The 27,990-nt window shown below is 35.3% G+C and overlaps 1 protein-coding gene across 1 annotated transcript; it reads left to right on the forward strand.

Annotated features, from left to right (window-relative positions):
• The first annotated feature begins 757 nt into the window (after positions 1 to 757).
• Positions 758 to 27,976, forward strand: LOC121410640 (sorting nexin-12-like). The gene is made up of 5 exons (XM_041602858.1): positions 758 to 1,208; positions 19,565 to 19,651; positions 20,112 to 20,218; positions 20,694 to 20,789; positions 21,727 to 27,976. The coding sequence occupies exons 1-5, from the start codon at positions 966 to 968 to the stop codon at positions 21,911 to 21,913; spliced, it is 720 nt and encodes a 239-aa protein (XP_041458792.1). The 5' UTR covers positions 758 to 965; the 3' UTR covers positions 21,914 to 27,976.
• The last annotated feature ends 14 nt before the right edge of the window (positions 27,977 to 27,990 follow it).

Below are 27,990 nucleotides of genomic sequence, written 5' to 3' on the forward strand. Positions count from 1 at the left end.
AAAAAAAATCACTCCAAGCTAGATGATGGGCTCTGGTAAGAAAAAAAGAACTTGTATTGCTCCCAAATCTCTGTCATTCGGGAGCAATAACCTCCTTCTTTTTTTCTTTTTTTTTGCTTGTCAACCTGAATTCCAGGGGTGCTTGCTGCCTAACAAAACACATCACCTCCTAACAAATTTGGGGGGGATGCAGCAGCACCCACGCTTCTTCACATGGGCATGTGTCAAGCATTGGCGGCGGAAGCTTAAAAATTTAGGGGGTGTCCACCTGAAATTTTGGGATGGACACAGGTAAAAAATTTGAAAAGCGCCCCCAAAAAGGTTTTCAACCTAAATCTTAGTAGTTGCTAACCCAACATTTTTGACAAGCCAAAAAAAAAAAAAGTTATAAAAACTTTTTTTTAGGGGGGACCGTCCCCCCCCCCCCCCCCGCTTCCGCCGCCTATGGTGTCAAGCACAATTTCCTATCATTTGTGCTTTCAACCGGAACCCCGTACCGCCAAAATCCCAGCCTGGTTCCCTCCATTTTTGTGCTTGAACTGGGACGTACAACTACAAGGAACGCCGGACGTAAACATCCACCAACCCTTTACTCGACTTTGTTTGTTGACAAATGCAAATAAGGGCGGTAATTATATACGTCACCCAAAACTTCGCCAATCATGATACTGGGTTTCTAAATGTGATTACATCATTGTCTTGTACTTGCGCCGCATGCCTTAACCACATGATTCCGTTCCCATATGCTCCATGGTATACTGGTACAATTACCGGTAACCGGCTTTGGCGAAACCCACAACAGCAAGGCACAACAACGCGCGAAACGAGGGTTTATGTTAGTCCCGGGATCTGTTTCGTTCTTTTCGAATTCTTCCTAGCTTTCTGCTACTTTTGCTTTCTATTTGAGTTAAAAAGTCAACAGCAATAAACAGACACCTTATAAAACTTGAAATTTATTATTCGTCATGTTAAAAGACAGTGGTAGTGGCGCTGGTAGTACGCCGACAACGCCCGTGGACATATCAAATAGCGAAATGGAACAGGGCCAGAGTGAAGGGAACGGCAGCCCAGTCGGTTCACCAGAACTTGACACGAGTATGAGCCTTGCTAGTAGTAGCTGCTGCAGTGGAAGCAGTTCAGACATTGCTTCTGATTCAAGTCTTCATTTTAATGACCTACCAGTACATCCTGTCAACAGAATATCGCAGGTAGATAGAGTTTCTTCCTTCAATTCAGAAAATATAATAAAAATGATTGACTAACATAACATTACATTTTACATGTTCTATTATATTTGACTTTAGAATTAGAGCTTTAAGTCGTTAAGACAGTTTTAATCAAAGCATCAGTCTCTGTACGTTGGTTGTTCCGCTGAATTATGTTGGGATTGTTGGTTACACTTTTGAATAGAGATAATAGTAAAATGTCTGAAATTGTTAAATGAATCCCCAGAAACAATGGTTACTCCTGACTTAGACAGCTGGCAGCCGTCTGTTTCGAGGAGTTTTTTAACATTTTTTAAAAATTTCTCCTCATACACAGACGGCTCGCTATCGTGCAGCCACCATTAGGGGACTTGCAATGCAAAATCCCTCCTTCGGAATAAAAATTGTGAAAATTTATGCGATCAAAATGCAAATTAATATTCCCTCTTGGCATTAATTGCCAAAAAACGGAGAAAAATAAAGTTAAAAGGAACAAAAACAGTGACTTACCTCGGCTGTCACGCAAATTTACTTCCCCGTTTTATCCGATCTTAAAGGGGAATCCAACCCAAATAAAAACTTGTTTTTATAAGAAAAAGAAAAATCAGACAAGTTGATAGGTGAAAGTTTGAACAATATTGGACAAACAACAAGAAAGTTATGAATTTTTAAAAGTTGTAAATATTGGTAATCACTATATTCATGGAGACTTCAAATTGGCCGCATATGGGATGGCATAGTGATGTAAGGCAAGGACTACTCTTCCATGTACTCCAATACATATTATGGCTAAAATGTCATTTTTCCTAGAAGTTTTATTTCAAATTATATTTTTCTTTCATGAGGACATAAAACAATATACTACCTGGATTATATTCAGATTACTGCCCCAGGGAAATTGGTACTTAGGAGAAAACCACAAATCCCTGATAATAAAGTACATGGCCTATGGGAAAGTTGTCCTTGCCCCTTGTCATAATTTACTTACCCTGTTGCCAATTTGAAATTTACATACTATTAGTGATCTCAATTTTAAAGCAGCTATAACTTTCTTATTGCTTGTGCGATTTCTTTCAAACTTTCACCATTCTGTCTAATTTATTTTTCTCCTTCCCAATACAACATTTTATGGCCAAGGCAGGATTCCCCTTTAAGTACATAAACATATGGCCATTGTGTCCCCTGTACAGATCGCGCTAGAACTTCGGTCTCTGTATTTGGTGAGTGAAGCCAACGGAGTTCAGCTGAACAACCAACGTAACAGAGACTGAAGCTTTTCTTCTTCTGATAAAGTACAGTCCACCGACTGGTGTATTAATTATCGTACTATATTTGGCAGGTCTGGTGTGGAGTATGTACAGTGCCATTTCAAAATATACTATAAAAGTTACTACTTGTAAGTGCAGCTAAAAAACCATGCTCCTCTCTTAGCGAAGCAGGATGCTCTGTACCTCTTGTTTGAAGAGGCTAACAGAGGTGACATTGGGTAGTTCATCTGGCAAGGAATTCCATAACCTGATGGTGTCTGGAAAGAAGGACTTCTGAGCGATGAGAGTCCTTGCAAAAGGTATTTGGAATCGCTTGGAGTGTCCACGGCTTGATGTCATCGCCGGAGTCAGAAATGTATGTCGAATTTCTATATGCTGATTGACGATACGATGCATCATCATCATTTTGTATTGTGCCCTACGCTCCAAAAGTGTTGGCCACTCGGTGTGACGCTGCTTGTGCGTTTGAAGTCACCAACAACAAACCTGGCAAAACGGCGCTGGACCATTTCTAGTCGGTGGATATTCTCTTGGGTGTGAGGGTCCCATACAACACATGCATACTCTAAAATGGGGCATACTAAAGCCAAGTAGCATAAGGTCTTAGTCTTCCTTGGACAAGGGCTGATGTTTCGCTGAAGAAATGCACTGACAGCGCTGGCTTTCTTGGTAATCGCTTTAACATGATGAGTCCAGTTCGGGTTGCTCTTGATATGGACACCGAGATACTTAGCTGTGTCGGCTGACTCAAGAGGCTGTCCATGGATGCTATAAGTCCATTTGACAGGCTTTCTCTTGTTAGTTACATGCAGTCTACTCCTTTTGGTCTACTGCTGACTCAACTAGGGCCTATCTGTTTATCATGTGAAAGTTAATAGTTGTTACATTGTCATCACTGAAATGAATGTTAGTTACCTAAATACTTGTGATAATTTTTCAAAGCAATTAGTCAATTATTAATGTATTGGCATGTCTGTTATTTTATTCCACCATAACATTGGCATGTATATCTATTGGATTAGATTCATTGGTGAATGGCAAGTGTTGAATGGTAATTAGATGTATCAACCTAGTAATAAATTTGGCATTGAATCTGGCAGGAAAATAAATTGCATACAAATCATCCACCTGTTCAACCAATCTGTTATTTTTTTTCAATAACATGGTGGGAATGAGACATTTTTTGTACTTCATGGTCCTGTAGAAAACAAGTTCATGTACAATGTATATGTGCAATGTTCTTTTTCATTAAATCTATCTGGGAAATTTTAGGAACTGAAAAATAATTTTGAAATTCTGTTTCAATATAAAAAAGCCAATTTACTTACAATGAATCTGCAAGGAAATGATCATTACCTTGAATTAAACATCCATTGGGAAACAGGTATTTCCAGAGGCTGAGAAAATTAACATACTATGTAGCCAAACTGGCCATATGCCTCCATTATTCATGAATTCGATTCATTTTATTCAAAATGCTTTCTAAAATTGTCAGTTGTTTGATGATTATATCAAATCAATAAAAAAGCATTAGAGTGCCTTCATGCGTTCAAGATCATGCCCATGTTCATTGATGGGGATATTCCCTTTTATCATGCTAAAATGCCATTGCCATGCCAATGTACATGTACACGACTGCATGGAAACTTAAAGGAGAATGAAACCATTGAAACAAAAGAGCTTGTGTGAAAACAGAAAAATCAAAGAAACAGATCAACGAAAGTTTGAGAAAAATCGGACAAATGATGAGAAAGTTATGAGCATTTGAATATTGGGATCACTAATGCTGTGGAGATAGCAAATTGGCAATGCGACAAAGATGTGTGATGTCACTTGTGAACAACTCTCCCAGATTACTTTAGTATATATTTCACTAGAATTGCCTCTTTTATCACATCTATCCATAAATAATGTGTTCTGTTTACATGAGGGCATGTAATACATATTTTTAAAGAATACATCATGGATAAATAGTTTGTATCATCATAAGAAAAAGCAAAAAGAGACATTTTGAGGGTATTTTATAGTCCACCAAAGGGAAAGTTGTTCATCAGTGACATCACACATCCTTGTCGCATTGCCAATGTGAGGATCACCATAGCATTAGTGATTGCAATACTAGTATTCAAATGCTCATAACTTTCTCACTATTTGTCCGATTTTTCTCAAACTTTCTTTATTCTTATTCTTTGATTTTTCTGTTTCTACACAAGCCTATTTGTTCCAAAGGTTTCATTCCCCTTTAATTTTCTGGACAAGATATCTTGGGACCTGTTTCTCAACACCGCCATAAGTCTAAGTTCTTGACTAAATCGGAGATAGTGAGCTACTTGTCCGCTAACTGTGTCACGAAGCCCTCTTTGCCAAGATTGGGACAACAACCTGACTAAATATTTATGACTCCTCCAAACCTGTCATAACTTCTTTCTTGATGACGTAGTGATATCATGTGGGTAGACTATGACATGCAAAAGTGCCTCTAAATTTAAAAATTATAATATTATGTAATCATTCATAAAGTTGAAACTACATTACAAACAAGTGGGATAGATCATTCAATAATTATTAAAATGCACAGAAACTATCAAAACTGTTGGTAAGACACCACAAAACCATTCATTTTGAGAATGTAAAATTGAATTGAATTTTGAAATAGTAAAGTAATTGAATTCATAAAGATTTGTGTCATGCAATCCATAATTGGACTGATATTCCTTGTTTTCAGACCCTTATCAACATTTTGATAAATTCTATCTCTAAATGTAATTTGTCAAATCGTATGTTTCGGTATCTGAAGATTATTAAAAAAAATTTAATGTTACAATATCTCTTTATGGTGTTTGTAATCATTAAAAAATGTCAAATTATCATTTTACAAAGAAAACATGGTTTACTTCTGTAAACTATGAAAATTTTATATCCCGGGGGTACCCATCTCAACGTCCACTTGTGATTTATTAGTCATGAAATCAAATACTGATAATTTCTATTTCTCAGCACTACAGTATTGCTCGGAATAAAGTTGACACCCTCCCGAGGGGTCACGCACCTACCGCGAGACAGGCGTGAACCAAAAAATTACCGCCAGCCAATTTCACGTGTGAAATTCCCGCGGTAATTCCCGCAGGCCGCTGGCTGAAGAGAGGCCCAATTATCACGTCAAACACGAGATTTTAGTCAGATCTGATCACCATTTGTCCATGTACTTTTCGCCTCAACACTAGACACTTTTTGGTAAAAACAAGACGCAATCTCAAGCGATCCCGATGCGATCCCGTCAGTTTACTGACGGATGTTCTATTGTCACTTGGTCTATTTATCAGATGGGCTAACAACATTATGGCTAAACCCACTTTGTTCAATTCTCTTTTAATCTACCATCCAGTCATTTGCACTTCAAAATATCAACCCGATAGACAGTAGGTTGAAAAACTGCCTCGAGCGCGCGCATCAGAAAAATTCCCGCTAAAAATCCATGTGCCCAGTTCCTGACCGAGTGACCCAGTTATTGTGACATCTTTGGCTTAAAGGACGAGTAGATTCCCTTTCCACTGTTTATTTATGAAGCTAGCTAAAGGTTTATTTTTCAGTGTATATGTTATCAATGACGTCTTCCGTTTAAAAGGAGTAGATAATAATTTATGTCTTTTATTTTTATCTCCTGTTCTTCAATTCTGTAATTTTAATCAGGTACGTATTTCATTCAAAGAACGAATATTTTCATCATTTTTCTATTCATCATTCAAAGAAGAAGATTCGCTTCCCATCATAGGCGGCGGAAGCCAACAAAAATAGGAGGGGTCCACCTGAAATCTTGTGATGGACACAGTTAAAAAATTTGACAAGAAAAAAAAAGGTTATCAACTAAAATTTTAGAGGGGAACCATCCTCCCACCTCAAATTTGGGGGGATCTGTCCCCCCCCCCCCGCTGCCTATGCTCATCGTTTTCTGTTCATTGTTTTTTTTTTATTTTTAATCAGTAATACGTCGTTTATTTAAAGGACGAGTAGATTTGCTAACCATCATATTCTGTTTATCAATTCTGTGTTTTTTGTTTTTAATTTCATCACTTACGTTTTTATTCAAAGTAGATTCGCTTTCCATCATTTTTCTGTTCATGAATTCTGTATTTGTATTTTTCTGTTACGTCGTTCATTTAAAGGACGATTAGATTACCATTATTTTTCTGTTCATTGATTGACTTTTTTTTCATGTAATCGTTACAAAGTCAATTCAAAGGACGAGTTTAATTCAGATTTGAGTTTTATTATGAAGTTATGAAATAGAGATTTAGAATTAAGTCAAAATAATCATACATTTAAATAAACAAAACAACCTATGAGATACGAGATCTACTCAGAATGGAACAGAGATTACTAGATTTGCTAACTATCATTTTCTGTTCATCAATATTTTTGTGTTTTTCCATTACTGACGACTTTTATTCAAAGAAGATTCGATTTCAATCATTTTCTGTTCATTTATTCTGTGTTTTTTTTTTCATTCAATCACTTGCGTCTTTTATTCAAAGAACATTCGCTTTCAATCATTTTTCTGTTCAATTCTGTATAGTTTAATTGCATCGTTCACTGCAAGAACGAGTTGATTACCTTCATATCATTTTTTAGTTCCATCAATTCTTTTCATTGTTTCATCAGTTACGTCTTTTATTTAAAGAAAAAAAAAACGCTTTCCCTCATTTTTCTATTCAACGATTCTGTATTTTTATTTTATCTGTTACATCGTTCATTCCAAGAACAAGTAGATTCACTTTCCATCATTCCGACGTTCAGAGGACGAGTATATTTGCTTTCCATTTTCCTGTTCATCAGTTCTGTGTTTTAATTAGTTGTTTATTCGAAGAACTAGTAAATTTGATTTCCATCATTTTCTGTAAAATTCTGTACGTTTATCGGTTACGTCTTTTATTCAAAGATTATTCACTTCCCATCATATTTCATTTTATCGCTATCGATAACACATGATTTTATACCCCAAAAAGATTACTTTTCAATATCATCATTCGTATATTATTTATTCTCATTCAATTCTTATGTCTTTCACTTTGTTTTCTTCCTGTTCTTCTTCTTTCTTTACCTTTATCACCTTCATTCGTTCATTCAACATATCATCCGTTGCTTCTCTTGTATCCTTATCTTCTTTATCCTTCATTCCTTCTCCTCGCCGTCGTCTTCTTCCTCCTACTTCTCCCTCTTTTCTCTTCGATCGGCCATCTTGAACCCCCCTTCCCGGAAAAAGAAAACCCGCAAGTGGCCCTGCTTTAAATGCCTAGCATCAGCAGTTTCTGAAAAATCTTATTCAGCCCCCCCCCCCCTTGCATCTTCCTTAAATATTTTATATGCCTGTTAGTGTTACTCTGTTCCCTTTCTCCCCGTTCATCATTCCAGCAACAGCCTGCCCCTGTAGGCTATATCGTCTTTACGCCCGCCCGTATGAAGGACACACTCGGTGTCCGTCTGTCCGTCCATTCGTTAACTTTTCCTTCTCAACATGATAACTCCAGTTCAACTTACCCGAGGCTTATATTATTGGTGTGTATATGATCCGGGAATTCTATTCCTTTTGAGGTCAATTAAGTCACTACCTTCCAGTTTTCTTGCTTTACCAATATACTCCATTTTCCGTGGCACAAAACATTGACAAAATATCATAAAAATGTTTATGGGAAATGTTAAAATCATATAAAAATGGTTTTCTCATTACTATAAAACATTTCACTTACGTTATAGCTGTAACGTAAAAAAAACATTTAAAACATAATTCCCTATAAATGTATTTCAGTAATATTAATAAAATGTTGCAATGGTATCTTTTTATGAATTGACTCGTTTTAATCCATGTGCATATCAATTATCTCTTGCTAATATGTTTATGTATATTCATTTTAATGTTGCCCTGTGTATTGTTCGTCTATATAGAACAGACAACCAGGAATTATTGCAATTGTTTCTCTTTTTATCGACAACAGGTGATTTTTATCCAAAATATATGATAGATTTTCAATATCATCCTCATGACCATCATCGTCACCCTCATCAACACTCCGGGCCCCAAAATGCCAACTATATTGGACAATTTGGGGGTGGGTATTCATGGACTGTCTTAATACATGTTCTTTTCAAACAGTTACACAAAAGATCAGATGTGTAACTTACAGCCTTCTCATTGTTTGCTGTTCTATAATCTTCACACCTCTATTCATTGTCCACAAAAAGCGCGAGACGGTGTAATTAATTGACCCCAGTTAAGTTCACATACAGCTAGGGTTGTTCAATTCAACCACGTTTCAAGAGTAATTAATATACATGTACGAGGACATCATTCCTGATCTTATCTATCTGTCTATATAAATAATGTACACGTTCGATAGGGAAGATTGATACTGAAGAAATAAAACAATGTAAGAGTCTTGTACCGTCATATTATAAACCCCTCAAAAAAGTTCCGCAGCTCAAGTTTGAGTGCTAATAAATTTCTTAGTGTGCCATCATCATATGTAAAAGTGGTATCATTGGAAAGTATGATTATTCCTCTTTACGATCATGTGTCATTTGTAATGCCAGAGTTATCATGAAATACACAGACATGATATTAATATGCAGCAATGTAAAAAATGAAATGTTGCAAAATTCGTTGCCATGTCATGTTTGAGTTCTGCAACTCATACTGCAAATTTTAGTGCTAATAAATTTCTTAATGTGCCATCATCATGTGTAAAAGTGATATCTTTAGAAAGCATGATTATTCTTCTTTACAATCATGTGTCATTTGTCATGCTAGTGTTATCATGAAATACACAGACATGATAATACGCAGCAATGTTAGACATGAAATGTTGCAAAATGCGTCGTTTGCAATAGCGAATTTCCAATTGTTTCGAGGATGGACCGAGTGCATTCACTGTCACCTGCATGGTGGAAATTCTATAGAAACGGAGACTCTTGTTGGAAATCAATGCATTTTGCAAAATTTCACTTCTGACTTTTCTCGATGTTCAGGATGACTGCATATTCCATGATTACATAATCACAGCAAATGGCATGTCATTGTAAAGAAGAATAATTCAGCTTTCCAAAGATACCAGTTTCATCTTTTATACTTCATTAACCAAAAAGATATCACCCCCAAAACGAGTTGCAAAACTTTTTTTGAGGGGTTTATATGTGTGTCTGATGGAAACGATTGAAGTTAAACAGAAGAAAAGGCGAGATCAGAAAGGAAAGAATGATCTGAATAAATAAAATACTTAAATTTAAAGGTACAAGCCTATAGGCTTGAAAGAGATTGAACAAGAACGGTAGACGAATACAAGGACAATAACAATTGATAGTGAAGACAAAAATAAAGAATAGAACATACATGTTTCGAGGTGTCGCACCTCGTCCTCAGCCTGAAAATTATTAACAGTCATTGGTATTTATACAGTTAGGATGTCAAGTATAAATTTCAAGAATGTACATGTAGTTACACACAGTCACTGTCTACCATGTCTGGAGACACTTGCAATCGTCACCCCAATGCTAGTTAGAATGCAATACCCATTGTTTCAAAATTCTCGATACTGCTCAAACAGATTTTCAACTAAAAATAAAAGAAGGACTTTTCATCAAATGGAAACAACCTCAACTAAACCAACAGGTGTGCAATTTCCAAATAATGTTATCCATTTAATTTAACCCACCCCTATCTGATGAATCCATAGAATTTGTATTTTTTTACTGCATTCCATTTAACAATTGAATTCACACCTTGTAATCCTGTGTAACTACATACTTGACATCCTAACTGTATAAATAGCAATGACTATGTTCCGTTTATTAAAATGTTATGTTCTATTCTTTATTTTTGTCTTCAATTTGGTATTGTGCCGTTCTTTTGGAAGTATCATAATTGATAGTGAATAAAATAGGGGATAGACATAGACAAGATATTCAACAAAAATTAAGAGCGATAGAAGAGGACAGGACCTATTGATATAGAGGAATAAAATAACGGGATTGACTTAATTGGCTTAATACATGTTCTATTCAAACAGTTACACAAAAGATCATTGTGTAACTTACAGCCTTCTCATTGTTAGCTGTTCTATAATCTTCACACCTCTATTCATTGTCCACAAAATGCGCGAGACGGTGTAATTAATTGACCCCAGTTAAGTTCACATACAGCTAGGGTTGTTCAATTTAACCACGTTTCAAGAGGAATTAATATACATGTACGAGGACATCATTCCTGATCTTATTGATGCTGAAGAAACAAAACAATGTAAGAGTCTTGTACCGTCATATTATATATGTGTGACTGATGGAAACGATTGAAGTTAAAGAGAAGAAAAGGCGAGATCAGAGAGGAAAGAATGATCTGAATAAATAAAATACTTAAGGGTATAGGCCTATATGCTTGAAAGAGATAGAACAAGAACGGTAGACGAATACAAGACAATAACAATTGATAGTGAAGACACAAATAAAGAATAGGACATACATGTTTCGAGGTGTCGCACCTCATCCTCAGCCTGAAAATTATTAACAGAGTCATAGGTATTTATACAGTTAGGATGTCAAGTATAAATTTCAAGAATGTACATGTAGTTACACACAGTCACTGTCTACCATGTCTGGAGACACTTGCAATCGTCACCCCAATGCTAGTTAGAATGAAATACCCATTGTTTCAAAATTCTCGATACTGCTCAAACAGATTTTCAACTAAAAAGAAAAGAAGGGCTTTTCATCAAATGGAAACAACCTCAACTAAACCAACAGGTGTGCAATTTCCAAATAATGTTATCCATTTAATTTAACCCACCCCTATCTGATGAATCCATAGACTTTTTTTTACTGCATTCCATTGAACAATTGAATTCACACCTTATAATCCTGTGTAACTACATTCTTGAAATTTATAATTGACATCCTAACAGTATAAATAGCAATGACTCTGTTAATAATTTTCAGGCTGAGGATGAGGTGCGACACCTCGGAACATGTTCGTTTATTAAAATGTTATGTTCTATTCTTTATTTTTGTCTTCAATTTGGTATCGTGCCGTTCTTTTGGAAGTATCATAATTGATAGTGAATAAAATAGGGGATAGACAAGATATTCAACAAAAATTAAGAGCGATAGAAGAGGACAGGAACTATTGATATTGAGGAATAAAATAAAGGGATCGTCTTAATAGAGATTACGAGAAATTAAGATATAGATAGCAGGCGTATGTGTACGTGTGGTTACAAGAGAGGTTGATACTGACTGATGAAATCAAATGATGGATAAATTAGAAGAACTGATGATTGAAGAAATAGAAATAACCCACCCCTCACCTAGTCTGCTGGGCAAACCCTTCACTCGAAATAAGGGTCTGAATGTGCAGCCTACTCATGCCTTGTGTACTGAAGGCTCTCTCGCTCAGGATTGGAACAGCAAGTTTTGTATGTGCTAGTCTTTGCGTGGAGGCACACTTGTTCCAATGAGGGTCTGTGCCTGCAAACTACCCCTCACCCATGATGATGCCAGGTCGTCCTCGACTATACCCGATGTTCAAACTATAACTATGTTGTGCATTAGATTAATAAGGTAAGTTTATCTTTCCACATTTCTAGCTGATTGATTTATTTTATTTTTTTCATTCTTACACATTCATGAAAAACGTACTGCGAAATTCAATGTCACTTCATTGGATATATTTCTTTATTTAATTTATGTATACTGCCACTTCCTGACTCGTTTCCATTGTTTTATTGCTTGGTTTTCCCTCATTCGCTCCGTCAATCATTTTAATCACAGCATCACTATTGAAGTTTAGGGGTGGATCCAACTTTTTCAACGGGGGGGGGGGGGGGTATGCTTATTCAGTAAAATCTTACAAGTTGAAAAAAAAATGTGTTTCACTCCCAAATGAAGGTAATATATGCCACGAAAAGTCTGAACATTCTTAACAGAACGGAAACACGCAATGACAAGCTCGGTCGCTTTTCTCACTTCAATTTTTTTTTATTTTATGCATCTCCCCCCCCCCCCCCCCCCGAAAAAAAATTCTGCATATAACCAAGGGTCAGGTCACTTACGTATGTCCGTTATTTTACCACAATAAATGTTTTAATGGTTCTCGATGGAGAGGGGGAGGGTGCTACCCCCCCCCCCCCCGTTCCTCTACAGCTCAAATTCACTTTTTTTTATCTCGAAGTTTGTTTCGATTTCAAATGGGATTTTCAATTTCAGAAACATTTTCCTTAGTAATTGTTCCCATCCTTTATATTAAAAGCTCTCGCTATGCCTCTTAGAACTTTTTTTGTCGTATTTCTCAGTGATATTAGGCATAATCTATTCAGTCTACTCCTAAATCATACCATAATTAAGAGAAAAACCCATCTCGTGCGAGTACTCGTTAGCGCTTTTGCAGATACCGTACCATACCAGCGAGCTCGAAAGAAAATCAGATTGCTCGAACTTAACTAAGTTACAACAAAATCACCAAATAGAAAGTATTTCGTGCTTTTGTGCTATCCCAGTGATTGTTACTGAACCTAAACTCATTTTCTTCAGTTAAATGATACAGGTATTGTATTTTTTAATGATGGACGTCCATTTTAGAGACAAAATCGGAATATTATGCACTGTCACTGTCTTCTCGGCCTCTGCTCACAATGTACGGTAACCGGTACCGTATACTAGTAGTACAGTAGCTAGCTAAACTCGTACTAGTGGTTTGACGTAGTGACACTGACAGTGATTGTAGCTAGCTACATGTAGTTACTTAGTACTAGCCTTGTACACTTCTTCAAAAGACTTTACCAAATTAGGCCTAACGTTGATCGTATACCCATATATGCTTACTCTCGGGCTTACTCTGTCGTTGTCGCAATGCAGATATCGCCGAGTGAGGGATAAGCACAAACAAGCCTTCACAAAGCACAAGCAAATGTTTATTCCGGCACTAAAACTTAACTGAAGACATTCATACTTACAGTTAATTGTCATGATGTTAATCAGGACAATTTAATTCATTGTCTGACTTCAGTGGTTCATCTTTGTGCCTTCAGGATAATATGATCCACCGTTGGGTCTTAGTTAAGACCAAATATTTACTTATTGACAAATATACACCTTTATTTGTTTATTAGAACATTCAGGTACAAAAGATCAGCATAAAATTGTTTTTCATCAATGACCAAAGGAAAACATAAAAACTATAAATCATCATATAATACATGAAAATATAGTCAAAATCTAAGTCAAAAAAAGACAAAGATAACAATACTTGGTAACAGACGGTAGATAAATATTGTGATTATACGAATCAAACTAATATCTATATATCAAATTAAATACATGTATCTAAGGAACGATAAGGCAAGGGAAAAGTGAGTCGAGCAAACATTAGTCTAAAAATGTAGACCCACATCAGCAGTGTGTGTACCTCAGCTGATTCAACGAGTCTGCATAGCAGACTATGTCTACGGAGGCTGCAGAAGCTTCGCTCGACCTTTCAGGCTGGTTTGCTGTGCAAACCAGCACCTCACGAGCCATTATGCCATGGTAACATTTGTTCCACGGCGGCCGTACGGCGAGTCGAAAACAGCCGTTTTAACATTTTTTTGTCCAACTACATATTGGTGGTTTGAATCAAAATGGATAAAACGGCTGTTTTCGACTCGCCGTACGGCCGCCGTGGAACAAATGTGACCATGGTATAAGCAAGCATTGGCGTACCTACGGCCGGGGGGGGGTCAGATGGGAGAGAGTGCCCCCCCCCCCTGACGAGCGACACACAGATGGCCTGCTACTTTGGTCTTGAATTTTATTTTTTTTTGCTTGTAAATTTTTTTTCTGATACGAAATCCTTTATTTGTGGTTGAAGACTTTTTGGCTGGCCAAAATTTTTCCTAATACGAAATCCTTCATTTGTTCTTGTAGACTTTTTTTTTGGTTGCTTGTCAATTTTTTTGGGCGGACGAATTTGCCCTCCCCCTTGCTGGAAAATCTGAGGTACGCCACTGCGAGCAAGAGAGATGACAGCAGACAATGACAGAGGTGACGTGAATCAGTGAGAGGAGAGAATATAAAAACAATTCTGAAAACTATCATTCAAACAATGAAAGATTAATTAAACTTTAAGAAGATATATGCATATTATGGCGATCCGGTGACAATAAATTGACACTTAAAAATATTTTATCTTTGTTCATCCATTAACACCAGCTTGAACGTCGGATAATATTGAATATAGAGCTTTGCAATATTACACCAAAAAAGTCAAAAGGATTAAAGAATGGAGGAAAAAAAGATAGGGATCGAGGGAGAAGTGACCTGAGATATTGATTCAGTAAAAATTTAATGAGTGAGACATGGGTCAAATGGAAATATATCAACATAAAAAACGATAAAAATAGAATATGAGGAAACAAGGGAAAAACAACACTGATTATAATTAAGCATGAGTAATCAATTCGTGGTGCAATCATTTAATATGCCTTGTACGTGCTGTGTTTTTGTGACTTGATCGAGTGGTGGGAGAAACAAAGTAGTTTATCATTCCTTATATCATAATAACGGCAGGAGGATTGTTGGGCAATAATGCACTGAAAATATTAAAATTAAATAATTATAGTTGCGAACAAGTGAGAGAATGACGATAAAGGAATGTAAGAAATTAAAGGAAATAGACGATAGGTCTGTTTTTTCCAGCCTCGGTGTCTCTTGCTCAATCTAACCACCCCGCCCCCACGACCTCTCTATCCATTATCTAATGCTCTCTCTCCCTCTCTCTTGATCATTCCCCGTCTCTCGTATCTGTCGCTCTCTCCTCTTGCTCGACTCTGTCCCTCCGTTATTGGGTGCTCCCTTTTTCTTGTAACTATTTACAACTTATCCCAGAAAGTACATGATCTCATCTCGACCCGACTTTCGTTCAAAGAAGTTCAGAAAGATGACAATTTGAGGGCGATGACACGAGCGTGCATTAAAATTGTGCACTGGCGCAAAGCTAAACATCAAGCCATGACATTTTTGTTTGGGTTTCGAGGAGATCGAGACGGCATCTTACGGCAATAAGTTGCTGTATTGTAATTTCGAGAGAGACATCGCGGCAAGTCAGGAGGGCTAATTTGAACCATGTGAGTTGTCTAAATTGTGACATTTTATTATCAACATAAGATCGTCCCTCCTTCTGCGGTATTACCGCGGTAATACACGAGATTTTTATTTAAAAAATCTCGTGGTAATTACCGCCGTAATTTCTCTTGGCAGGAGACTCCCGCCGATGGGAATTTGCTGGTGGTAATCGCGCGGTACCCGATCTCCCGTCGACTTACGCGGTACAGCGCGGTAATGTGTCAACTTTATTCCGAGCAATACTGTAGATGCTCCAGTCTGCATGGTTCAAGCATACATATGATATATTTTGCCTCTGCTATTTTAATAAAGGTTTATATCCCCATTCATGACAATCATTGCTGATCATAGTTTTGCTCTTCGAAAAATGCTATTTTGTAGGGTTGGCATTTTTTCCGCTTTGGGGGCTTATTTTACCGGACGCCGGGAAATAAGCGGTATTTACCGTTATTTTCCGCTTTTTTCCGGTATTTACCACTTTTCACCGGGAAATACCGAGAAATATAATTTTCCACTCACTTTTCTATAGGGATTGTCAAATTTTGAACATAAAAACAAAGGTGGTTAGTATGGTTGCTCTGGTGTGTACCATTTGTGTGAGGGTATGTGTGTGTTTATGTTTGTTTGTGAGGGTGTTTATGTTTGTGTTTGGGTGCTATCTATGTCTGTTATGAAATGCTGGAAAAAATACAATAAAATACTAAAAAGATCCCAAATACATGTATACATCTAATTTAGATACGATGTTCTTCATTAAGTTTTTTGCATAGTTATTGACTCTATTCAGATCAGTTAAATCTATCATTTGTGTACATTTTTTGGAGAAATGTTCAGAAAACATATATTTAATGTCAATTTAAAATGGTACTCTGGTAACTACATTCACTGTATATCTCATTTTAGGGGAAGGAATTGGTAAAGCACATTTTTCGGGGGAGGGGGGCATTTTCTATCTTTTTGTCATAGAGTCACAGTTGCAATGTGTGAAAAATAGTGTAGACTCAATGTTATTCAACTTAATAGCCACTTTAAGTTTAAGTATGGGATTTTTTTCAGGCCCCCCCCCCTTATAAAAAGGTGTTAGTTCCCCAAAAGACAATGAAATACATAAATATTATCATAAACATTTGGGACCCCATTTTCATTGTCAAATTCTTCAATTCCTCTGTCATCCTCATTAATGTCACTATCTCTGCTATATCCTTCTTCGTCATACATGTATATCGAGGATATCCATGTCTCAATGTGCACCAGACGTTCTTTTGAAATTTTGATGATCTCACTATGACTGATTAAAAAGAGAAGCTATTGTAAATGGAGCGTGCTCTAAGATTGATTTGTTTACAATAGCTTTCAATCAATATGAATATGACAAACTGTACAAGTTATTCATTTTACATTTCCCATGAAATATTCAGTAGCTTAAAGGACAAGTCCACCCCAACAAAATACCTGAATAAAAAGAGAAAATTCAACAAGTATAACACTTAAAATTTCATCAAAATCGGATGTAAAATAAGAAAGATATGACATTTTAAAGTTTCGCTTCATTTCACAAAATAGTTATATGCACATCTTGGTCGGTATGCAAATTAGGGAACTGATGACATCACTCACTCACTTTTTCTTTTGTATTTTATTATATAAAATATTAAATATATTGATTTTTTTTGTCATTGTCATGTGAAATGAAGTTTCATTCCTCCCTGAACATGTGGAATTCCATTATTTTAACATTTCGTGCTTCAGGCAAGTAGGGGCTAATCATCAAATTCGTAAAAATTGAAACATTGTATAATTCAAACAATAAAAAACAAAAGAAATAGTGAGTGAGTGACATCATCGACTCTCTCATTTGGATGTAACTGGCTCGTTCATGTAACAATTTTGTTGAAAATAAGCGAAACTTTAAAATGTCATAACTTTCTTATTTTACATCCGATTTTGATGAAATTTTCAGCATTGTGCTTGGCTGATTTTTCTCTATTGATTCAAATCAACATTTTTCTGAGGTGGACTTGACCTTTAAGTATGTCAATTATGTTATTGTATTCATTTTATATTTCTTAAAGGAAACAACTTTTGACACCTCTTTCCACTTTTGTGTGTGTTTGTATAAGTTATGCTTTTTAATTTTTGTGTTTGCTTTGTTTGTTAAGCTACTTTTAAAAGTTATATTAAAAGAACTGCAATATTAAAAATGGCATAGTCCAAGTTGTGTAATTTTTTAGGCTACAAAAAGATCTCTTTCTGCAAGCAATGTCAAAATTCAAAACCAGCAACCACTTGTACACACTGATACATGTACACACTAAAACTCCTTGCATGCAGTAGATACTGAGCTTTATTCACACTTAAAAACAAAAATCATATTGTAATGAGATACAATTGCATGTACGTGTAAAACGTTAAACCCCGGGAGAAATATTAACATGATTATTCAATTTCCAGGAACATAATTTGAGTTTGTGTACGTATGTGTGGACTTAGATCCTATGTGTGTTTGGGTAGGTACATGTATGCAGTATGGATTTTATCTGTTTGTGTGTTTCTACTATGAGTTTTGTGATTCTAATTATTTCAGAACACTATTTTCACTTGTTAGGTTAAAAACAACTAAAATTATTGAAAAAATAGAATTATAAATCATATTTCCCGTTTTTTACATATTTACCGGACGCCCATCTTATTTACCGGACAGTATTTCCCGGTATTTACCATCGGTAATTACCGCTACCGGTATTTACCGCCCAACCCTGCTATTTTGTGACTAAGGCTACGTGTACGTTCTGTTTGCTCTTTCTACATGTACCGATATTATCAATATCAAGTGATTCGAGTTATGAAACGTTTCGTGAAATGGGTTGAGTAAGTTTGGAACTAACATCATGGTCGGTGGATAAAGATATGACTAACTTGTCCAGGTGTTGAGAAACGGGCCCCTGATAGGGACAGTGATTTTCCGTTTTCTTGTATTTTTCATGTAAAAAGTCATGAAATTCACCTTTGCAAAACAGAATTCATGTTTTTCCTGTGTACATTTTCAGTGACAAAACGGAATTTCCATTTAAGTTGCAATGGTATTGCAGATTTTCAGAAACAGAAAAAAAAATTGAAACTGAAAATCACTGTCTCTATCCTGATTCTTCATCACTGATGGAAACATATTCCCTGCCTCCTCGAAACTTGTCAGTATTTATTTTACATGTGGCACAGGGTAGTATTGTATATGGGTATAAAGTAGCTTACATGATTTCCATGGGTAGACTTTTGCATTAATAGTGTCTGTCCACCCACACATCTAAAGCATTTAAGTATATGCAAAGTCTGTTGAAGAGATTGCGCATGATTATTACATACATGTTTGCATTTTTTGAGCAATAGTAAGATGTGTGAAGAGAATCTTTATCTGAACATATCTAGAGATAAGTTTCCTTTTTTGACATCCTGTTCCTTGATCCATACATAGGCCTAGGCTTAGTAAGAAGGAAACTACTATGTGACCTGACATATCAGTATCTACTGTACATGCAGACATACACTTGCATGTAGTCTGGGAAAGTTGCCCTTCTGGAATCTCACATTGTTTTAAAACTTAATCTTCTTCCAAAATTAATAAAGACCATCACCCTATATTACTTGTATTTAACAGGTATGAATTGTATTTTGATTTTGCTATTGCCAATGTTGACAAGTCGATTGTAGATTTGCAGTTAATTAATGCAGTATAGTTGTGTTATTGTAATCATCATGTCATTTTGTAGTAACTTGGAGGGGCTTTTCAGCATGCATGAATAATACATATACCTGTAAGTAATGGACATGAAAAATATGGAAATCCATTATCTGTGTCACACAACCTTCCTGAGTCCTCTCATGTCAAATGAAAGGTGTACTTTAAAGAAATGCAGTGTCATTGTTTGATTTTGTATGTTTGTTTTTCCTGCATTCCAGGTCCAAACTATTCTAGAAGTGTCAGAGATGATATCATCAACAGACAGTATGGGGTCCAAAGTTACATTGTATAAAATCAGCATTGAGGTAGGCTATTAATATTCTTAAGTGTGATCATGGGTTTACCATTGTCTTCTTGAGCATGCACACACACACGTGAGCTATATAGTACCTATCATTCAAGATAAAGGGGCCTTACTTGCTCATACATCAAATTATCAATCATGTAGTTTTGATATTTCAAAACTACAAGCTATTTGCAAGAAAAAGCATGAGAAAAAGTTAAACTACTGGATATAGAATGAGCAATTTACAACATTGCATGTGTAAACAAAGGTATCACTATTTATAAAAACATTGTATAGTATCTTTGAAAGTTTGAATTCTCAAGAAAAATAAGTTGTCAGTTAAATACTGGTACCGGTATGTAAAATGTACATCTTCAATTATTTTTAGATTCACTGGCTTATATTCATTTTAAGATCTATGTCTGTGTCATGACTCCCATTTTATAGATTTTCTGTTGTATTTTATTTTCCATACACAGTCCAATGATATTTGCTTCCATCTACCATCATCATGTGTGTGGAGAACGTACGCAGAGTTTGTATGGCTGAGAAAAAGATTGGAATCAGGATGTTCATTCATAAGAAAGTAAGTTATCCTCTCAAAGATAAATATTGTACGTGTAATATTGTGTATGTTGAATTCGAGTCAAGATAAAATAGTATAAAATATAAATAAAGATAAAAGAATGAAGAAAAGAAAAAAAATGCATGGGAAATGAAGTGTAAGGAAAATAAAAAGGTAGGAAAGGAGCTAGGTCTGCACATTGTTACAAAACTTACATAATCACCCAATTCATTATGATCAATCTCCATTGAATTGTCAATCCATAGCAGTTTCCATTCTCTTCTCTCTGAGTTTATTAATAAAGCTACGATGTTAATTTCTGGTGTGATCAATGCAATTGTATTTCATTTTGCTATAGTATGACAAGTTATTGTATTTTGTGGAATAGAATTTACAAGCATTGAACATAAAAATGAATGACAAAATGCAGTCTGAAACAAACCATTATCTTTTGTACTTAAACTTCCTTCATTTCCTTGTTATATTTCTTGCTTAGGGCTGTACCAGAGCTTCCCTCCAGGACGTTACTAAACTTGTTTGACAAAGATTTTGCAGAAAAAAGGAAAATTGGCCTTGAGGATTTCCTAAACAAGTAAGTTTTTTTATATTCAAGGCTTTTTGTGTAATTCATTGTTTGTTTTGCATCGAAATGGGGAATTCCAAGATAAATGATATTTTATTTCGAACAATAAATTATGGATTTATTATGGATTTATCATTTATGGATTTCCAAGATAAACATTGTGAAACAGCCTTGAGGGTGAAAGCTGAAGCAAACTTCAATTAAAATTTTGCAAAACATAAAATTAGGATTTTCTGAAAGCATTGCAAGCTCTGAAAAATTGAGTCTTTTGTAAGTTTTAATGCACTAGACCAAAACTGTTCTATTATTATTATTCATTATATTGTAGAAATTTATATGAGGAATATGTACATTGATTTAAATGGTGAGATTCCTCTATATTTAGTTTGCCTAAGAATTTGTTGTAATTTTAAAGACAAAAAATGTAGAGTATATTCAAGAAAACATGAAATTAGTGTGATGGAATTTAACACACCAGACTGTAAGGAATATTTTTGTTTGATTTATTACAGCTTCCAGTATTTGGTTATCTTTACTTTTTAACTAATACCTTGGTCACATTTACTCTATGGCGGCTGTACGGCGAGTTGAAAACAGTCGTTTTAACATGTTTTTGTACCAGCTATATAGGTGGTTTGAATAAAAATGAATAAAACGGCTGTTTTCGACTCGCCGTACGGCCGCCGTAGATCAAATGTGACCGTGGTGTAAGCTACTTTATTTTTCATTGACTCTTTTTTTCCTCCAAAATCAATTTGGTCAGTCTTATGACTTTGTCTGCTATACATGTGTCATACCTACATTACTGTACTTTATGATACAGAGAAGTCTTGCAGGTCTTACCATCCTCATTATTTCAGCAGTATGATTAATTTTGAATGATATCCCATATTGACTCATCAGGAATATAATATGTATGTTTTCATTCCCTTATGTCAATAAACAGAGTCTTAATGGAAAGGTCATTCTTATCAGATGCAGCTGTTCACCTCTTTCTTCAGTCCAACCTCTCTACAGACGAGATACAAGCATGGTTAGACAGGAAGGCAGATGGGACAATTCTTGAATTGATACATCGGGGAAAAGACATTGTGATGCAAGACTATGATGCTCTAACACCACAAGAAGTATGAGAGTAGTCACATTTTGGACTAATTGATCGGATAAATCTTGTTTACCATGCCTTCCGCTGCTTGTGGTATAGACAGGAAGGAAGAATTGCTGACCTCGGACCAAATAGTCCGAATGATTATTTGGTAATGCAAGAGAATTGACTGTCAACTACCTATTTGGACAATTAAAAGTAAATGCTGTAGTACAGTAACTTGGGGTTTTGTCTTCTGCTGCTTATGATAGAGGCAAGGAGGTTGTGTACTATTCTCACACCAAAAACCCCGTACACATGTTCAAGAAAAGTGACTTCTCCAGATTATTCCTGATTGGACACACAGCTTGTACTCTGCCTTCTAATCCGTGTGGTACAGATGTAAAGGCCATTGTGTAGGTTTGCGGTTGTTATTTCTGCTGTCTTGCCTATGTAGGCTATGGTCCTGTCTCCATGAGTAGGAGCAATGGAATATCAGTAGCAGAGATGCAATCTTGAGCTCTGTTCATGTACATGTGAAATACGGAGGAAGTGGATGTGTTGCACTATATTTTGAAGATTGACTACATATTTTATCATCTAGATTTACATGTGCTTATGACTGGAAGACGGACATATTGCCAGTTTTTACCAGTATTGTACATGTAGCAGCATAAAGAGTTTTATTATATAAAACCATATCGGAAACATACATCATGATATTAAACAGTACATATGATTTGTGAATGATTTTATACCTGCACACGTAATGATTGTAATCATTACGTGTGCAATGCTCATAAAATTGTTTAATGCCATATTTATATATTAAAACATGATGATGAAAATGGACTGAACAAAATTAAATCTGGAAAAATACCATTTACTCTGACAGGGAAATTTGTTTTCAGCCATCTTGACTTCGAAGAAGATCTTTTCACACTTGGCACATTCTTATAAAAAAAAACAGTCATTCAATCCATCATTCTAGTGTCTTTGGGAGTCTTGATTTATTTAGAATTTTTCATCTTTCCCCATTGAGTATATTTAGAAATTACAAGTGAGACCCTCAGCCCATAACAGGAAGTCATTGAGTTGTATATGTACTTATACTAATTGATGAATAAGGACATTAAGAATCTGTATCGGTTTCAATATTTCTTCAGAGTATTTTGAGTAAATCAGGGACTGAGTTTTTTAAGGGGAGCGAGAGCGATCACTTGCCACTGCTCACCTTAATCCATTTCAGGTAGAGCAATTTATCGCTCGCCTATAAAGCGAAATTGATTTTTTTTTTACATAAAATGATAAATGCATAAAAACTAGAAATCAAGCAACATCATACAGTTTTGTATTGTTTGTGCAACTCTTAACTTCCATGTATATATCTCTATTCTGACATCACTTAAAGGGATCGTTTAACTTTGTGAGCAGCTGATTTTTAAAATTCTCAAACTGAGACGAAACATGTGTATGAGTGCCTGTATTTGTCCTCAAAACCCTGAAACAGACCATAATATAGGATGAAAAACTCTAATTTAGATACACGTAGCAATTTATTCGCTTGATTTTGAGAACCGTCTAGTAGATGTGTGCCAGCTTATGACCAGTTTTCTCCAATTCAAAAAGTCTGTTGGCTATGTTGACTGCCTTCTGCTGTGTGTTTCTCCTATACAAACGCTATTATTAGCTGCACTGTACATTCAGTGTATACCTTGTACACACTGTATGTAGGTCATGCTGTGTTCTAGAGTTAATGTGTTGTGTTTCACAGATTCGCTCTATACACATAGTCATTGAAACCAACTCCCAATTATTTTCAAACTTTGGTTTACATCTCCAAGGTTTTAAAATTGATCCTGTAGATATAATACTTTGAAACTTTTGGGATGGTATTTTTACACTATAAGCCTAATGTTTAGCCCATTTTCAAGAACCAAAATGAGAATTTTTTAAATCAGAACAAAGTGAAATGATCACTTTAACCTGAATTTAGAATGAGTGTCAGTCAATGATCAAACTATTATTTGAAAACCCCATCCTCAGTCAAGTTTGTATAAGTAACACACAAATTTACATTAAGCAATAACACACATTTAAAATGAGATAAATATATTCAGGGCATCTAATTTTGGGTCCTTTGGTTGTTGGTTGTAACTTAGTGTACATTCCTCCATCCATTTTGTAATCAGACAAAAAAGCTCCCTTTGTATGTCAAGGAAGAGCTTTTTGTAGTGCTCCCCTACCACTCCCCTTGGGAGAGCTTCTTATTGCTCCCCAAATAATGATAAAACTGAGTCCTTGGTACATGTAAATGGAATTTCTTCTATTTTAAACTAGATATATTTGATAAATTCACTTGGAATCATTTACTAGTAATGGGTCAGATGCATAAAAAGTAGCTATTGCTGGAAAGCAATTGCTTGTCTTAAACCCTTTTCTTGCCTTCAGAAAGCATTGCTAGTCGTTTGAACAAGAACGACGTCATGCTGGTGTGAACATGACTCAGAAAACAAAAGCGGAACTCGAACACTGAAGTGTGGTAGTGCAAAATACGTTTCTTTCTCTCCTGTCTGCCTGTTACATCTTTCCTCAGACATGTCAAACTTTTTGTTTCTAATTAATAAATTTATATAGTTGGCATCAAGTTTGTCCTATCAAGGAATAAAACATGAACATGTTGGCTACTGTACACCTTTGGGTTCTCTCAGTTACATAAACATGATTATAAGACGCAAACGGACTGATCAAGCAAACGCCCAAGCTGCTCTGAAGGAGCTTGAGAAAACCCAAGCAAATGCTTAAACACACAAGCAAATTTTTTTCTTATGTATCATATGCTTTTTTAGCAATAGCTTAATCATGAAGCAAATGCTTTTAGGCATTAGCTGTTGCTTGAGCTTTCAAGCAGATCTTTTGCTTGCTCATTTTTATGCATACAGAATCAAGCAAAAGCAATTGCTACTTTTTATGCATCTGACCCATTGGATAAAATATAAATGGATGGATGGATGGATCTGTTTTCTTTTCCCTTATTTGTTTTAGGGGCAGACTATTATTTTAAAAGTGACAGCAATGATTTTAGACTTAAATGTATATAAGAGTTTTATTTAATATATATTGCAGATCATTAGTAGAAACAGTCTGCGATAAAACAAAGTGAAGTGTATTTAAAAAAAGTAGTAACTGTACGTACTGTACTCGTATGATTTGGGATTTTTTAGGTATTCAGTCTCAAAACTCTTTTTGCACCTGCACATGGTAATCATACTATACATTGCAGCTGGAGATACACATACTTTATTAACTTTGAGTTATCACCATTTTAAGTATACTAATATTCAAGTACATGAAGCAAATACATGATTGTGATGGTATAAGATTTGCATGAGGTAAAATAGTGATACATATTTAACGAGGTAAAGCCTACATGCAGTTGAAGAGAATGTTTCTCTTTCACTGATCTTTTTTTTGCGTACAGCAAGAGTTTGAGAAATTCAATTACAATCGGGACAATTGTCCTAATTTATAAATGAATTGTGTACTGTGGAAACCCTTTTGAAGATGAAGAAAGGATTTCTGACATACTAGTAATTGAAAATCGCTGGTACATGTAGGATGTATCTTTTGAGAGGAGAGTGCCTCTTGTACATGTAATCTCTGTTTATTTTGCAAGCAGAATGTGACATTACAAAGATAACCCCACACACACCTACTGTAATTTGTAAGGAAATTTCTCAAAAACACATAGCAAACGTGCAAAGCGTAAATATATATATGCATGTTGTGACATCATGATTGCAATATTTGCTATATTTTGGTTGGGACAAGTATGCATACTTGCCATGTTACAATTGTTGAAGCCCCATATACTTGGAGTACTACTACTGTACAGTATGCTATCATATGTTCAATTTTATCACGTTCATGTATATAATGTTTTTTTTTCGATGAAACTTTGATTAGGCTAAGTACAAAATCATAATTTTGCATGTTTTCTAGATTATTTAATAAATGGTGCTTCATTTTGCTGCAATATCTTAAATATACTCCTTTTGAACATATTGTGTACAATGTACTTTGCATGCAGGACCATGTGCTTTATTGACTTTTTTTCCTCCTACAGTTTAATAGTGAAAGTACCAAAGATTCCACATATTCATGTACAGTGTACATCAATTGGACATAGAGATCGATCATTCAGGAAAAAAATGGTATCAGTTGCCTTCACGGCATCAAATATAAATAATTGTTAACATGTAAGAGTAATTGTAATACATATGCAAGTAGCTCCTACATGTATGCATTCACACAAAGGATATTCTCAAGAAGTATAAAATAATAAAAGTAGGATCTTAAAAAGCTTCTTTTTTTTAATTACCAATTCCACGTCCTTGCAAATCTCCTGATTGTTTCTATGGATCAAAGTTTGTGGACTGTGACACATTGGGATATGTATAATGACACTGGCCTACTTTGCAAAAGGGTATTTTCCAATAGTCATGTGAGTGATTGTTTTAGCATTCTTCAAATAGAAAATGAAAACAATGGCTTAGTGTTTGGTATAGGCATAGGCTTTTTGCTATTGAACTTTGAGCTATCGTACCATTTTATACCAATAACTATCTTATGAAACGAAGCTCCATGATCATGTTTTCTTGCCATGCTTAGAATTGAAGTGGGGATGCTCTATGTAAATCATTAACTTTTTGGAAAATAGCCCATAATTGACAAGTATAAATGGCTTGAACGTGTACCACATATCCGGGTGGGGGTGGCATGGAATTCTTTTTTATTGATCAGAATATTATTAGTACATCATCCAGGATGCCAGGCCCTCCTGGATTGGTCATGCAAATGAGGAAACAAACAAAGCGTTCTACTTTTCAAATGAAAATTGTTTTATCCAACTTCTACTTACCATGGGGTTTGCTTTTTTGCTCTATAATTTTATAAATGAATATTAATAGAATTATTTTCAACCAATGAACACGGTTTCAAAGAAAAGTCAGTTGGTTGACTCTGAATGGTTTATTGAAAAGTAAAGGAATGCCACATTTTTAATGGAAAATAAGAATAGGGTTTGAAGTTTAAGTAGAGTGAAGAAATTATCATTTTTATGAATGTATATTTTTCATTAAGGAATGTTATGTACTACATGATTCTATTATCAACAATGCAAGCTCAATTTACATCCCTACTTGGGTTTTGAAATAGCATAATTTTGTTCTTGTTTATGATTCTACTTTTCAAATGGAAAGAAACGACATTGCAGATCTGCTTAGTTTCCTTGCTTTTATCCAAAATGAGGAAGTATTGTTTATATGTCAGAAGTAAAATGAAAAGGGACAAGTCATATTTAAACAATTTTTTTTAATATGGAGTATCTTTGATTGTTATGCAGTCATACATTGTATCTTTGTGTTCAGGGATAGATGCATTAAGTAATGTTTATTATGAGCCAGTATCATTTGAGTGCCAAAATATTATGACATTGAATTTAACCTCAAATACTTGTGATGCAATACTACAAGATCATATACAGAACCCTGTTTTATAAAAAGTTACAACTTAAATATTAATCCATTTTGAAGAGATATTGGAGGGAAAAACATGTTGATAACAGTCTGTTGCAATAGATCTTCATAAGATGGGGCCCAGTGATCCTAATATGCAAATCTTGTAATGTTAATTCTCTGACATACTCTTCTTTTGATTAAGATTGTTAGGACATAGAATTATATTAAAAAAGACCCCAGTCTAAAATGCCAATTCTGTGTTCTTCAGTGAAATTTACAAAAGTTATGACAAATAGATTTATACTGATAAAGCTTGGCAAACACATGCTGAACACTGCAAACATAATTTTAGTGGGTAGATTTTTCACTTGAGTAATATTTTATTTGCATTTTGCTTTGATTTTCAGGATTTTTACTCAGTTTTTCCCAATACCGGTAGGCCTCCTGCTAAATCTCGTCTTCCATGAAATTCTTTCATTTCACAAGAATTACAAAGAAGCTTTATTAGGTATTTTCTTTTCATCTCCTCAATAGAGGAAGGTGTAGTAAAGATGTATACTGGTAATATTAAATTTTATGCTTTTTAGAAAGGATATCATGGAAAAAA

This window comes from Lytechinus variegatus, chromosome 3, assembly GCF_018143015.1.
Source record: "Lytechinus variegatus isolate NC3 chromosome 3, Lvar_3.0, whole genome shotgun sequence".
NCBI classification, from domain to species: domain Eukaryota; kingdom Metazoa; phylum Echinodermata; class Echinoidea; order Temnopleuroida; family Toxopneustidae; genus Lytechinus; species Lytechinus variegatus.

Bases quoted from the DNA above. Each gene is read 5' to 3' on its own strand.
- LOC121410640 (XM_041602858.1), top strand. From the start codon at position 966: ATGTTAAAAGACAGTGGTAGTGGCGCTGGTAGTACGCCGACAACGCCC. The intron at 1,209-19,564 runs GTAGATAGAGTT...CCTGCATTCCAG, and splicing joins CTGTCAACAGAATATCGCAG to GTCCAAACTATTCTAGAAGT. The intron at 20,790-21,726 runs GTAAGTTTTTTT...GTCAATAAACAG, and splicing joins CTTGAGGATTTCCTAAACAA to AGTCTTAATGGAAAGGTCAT.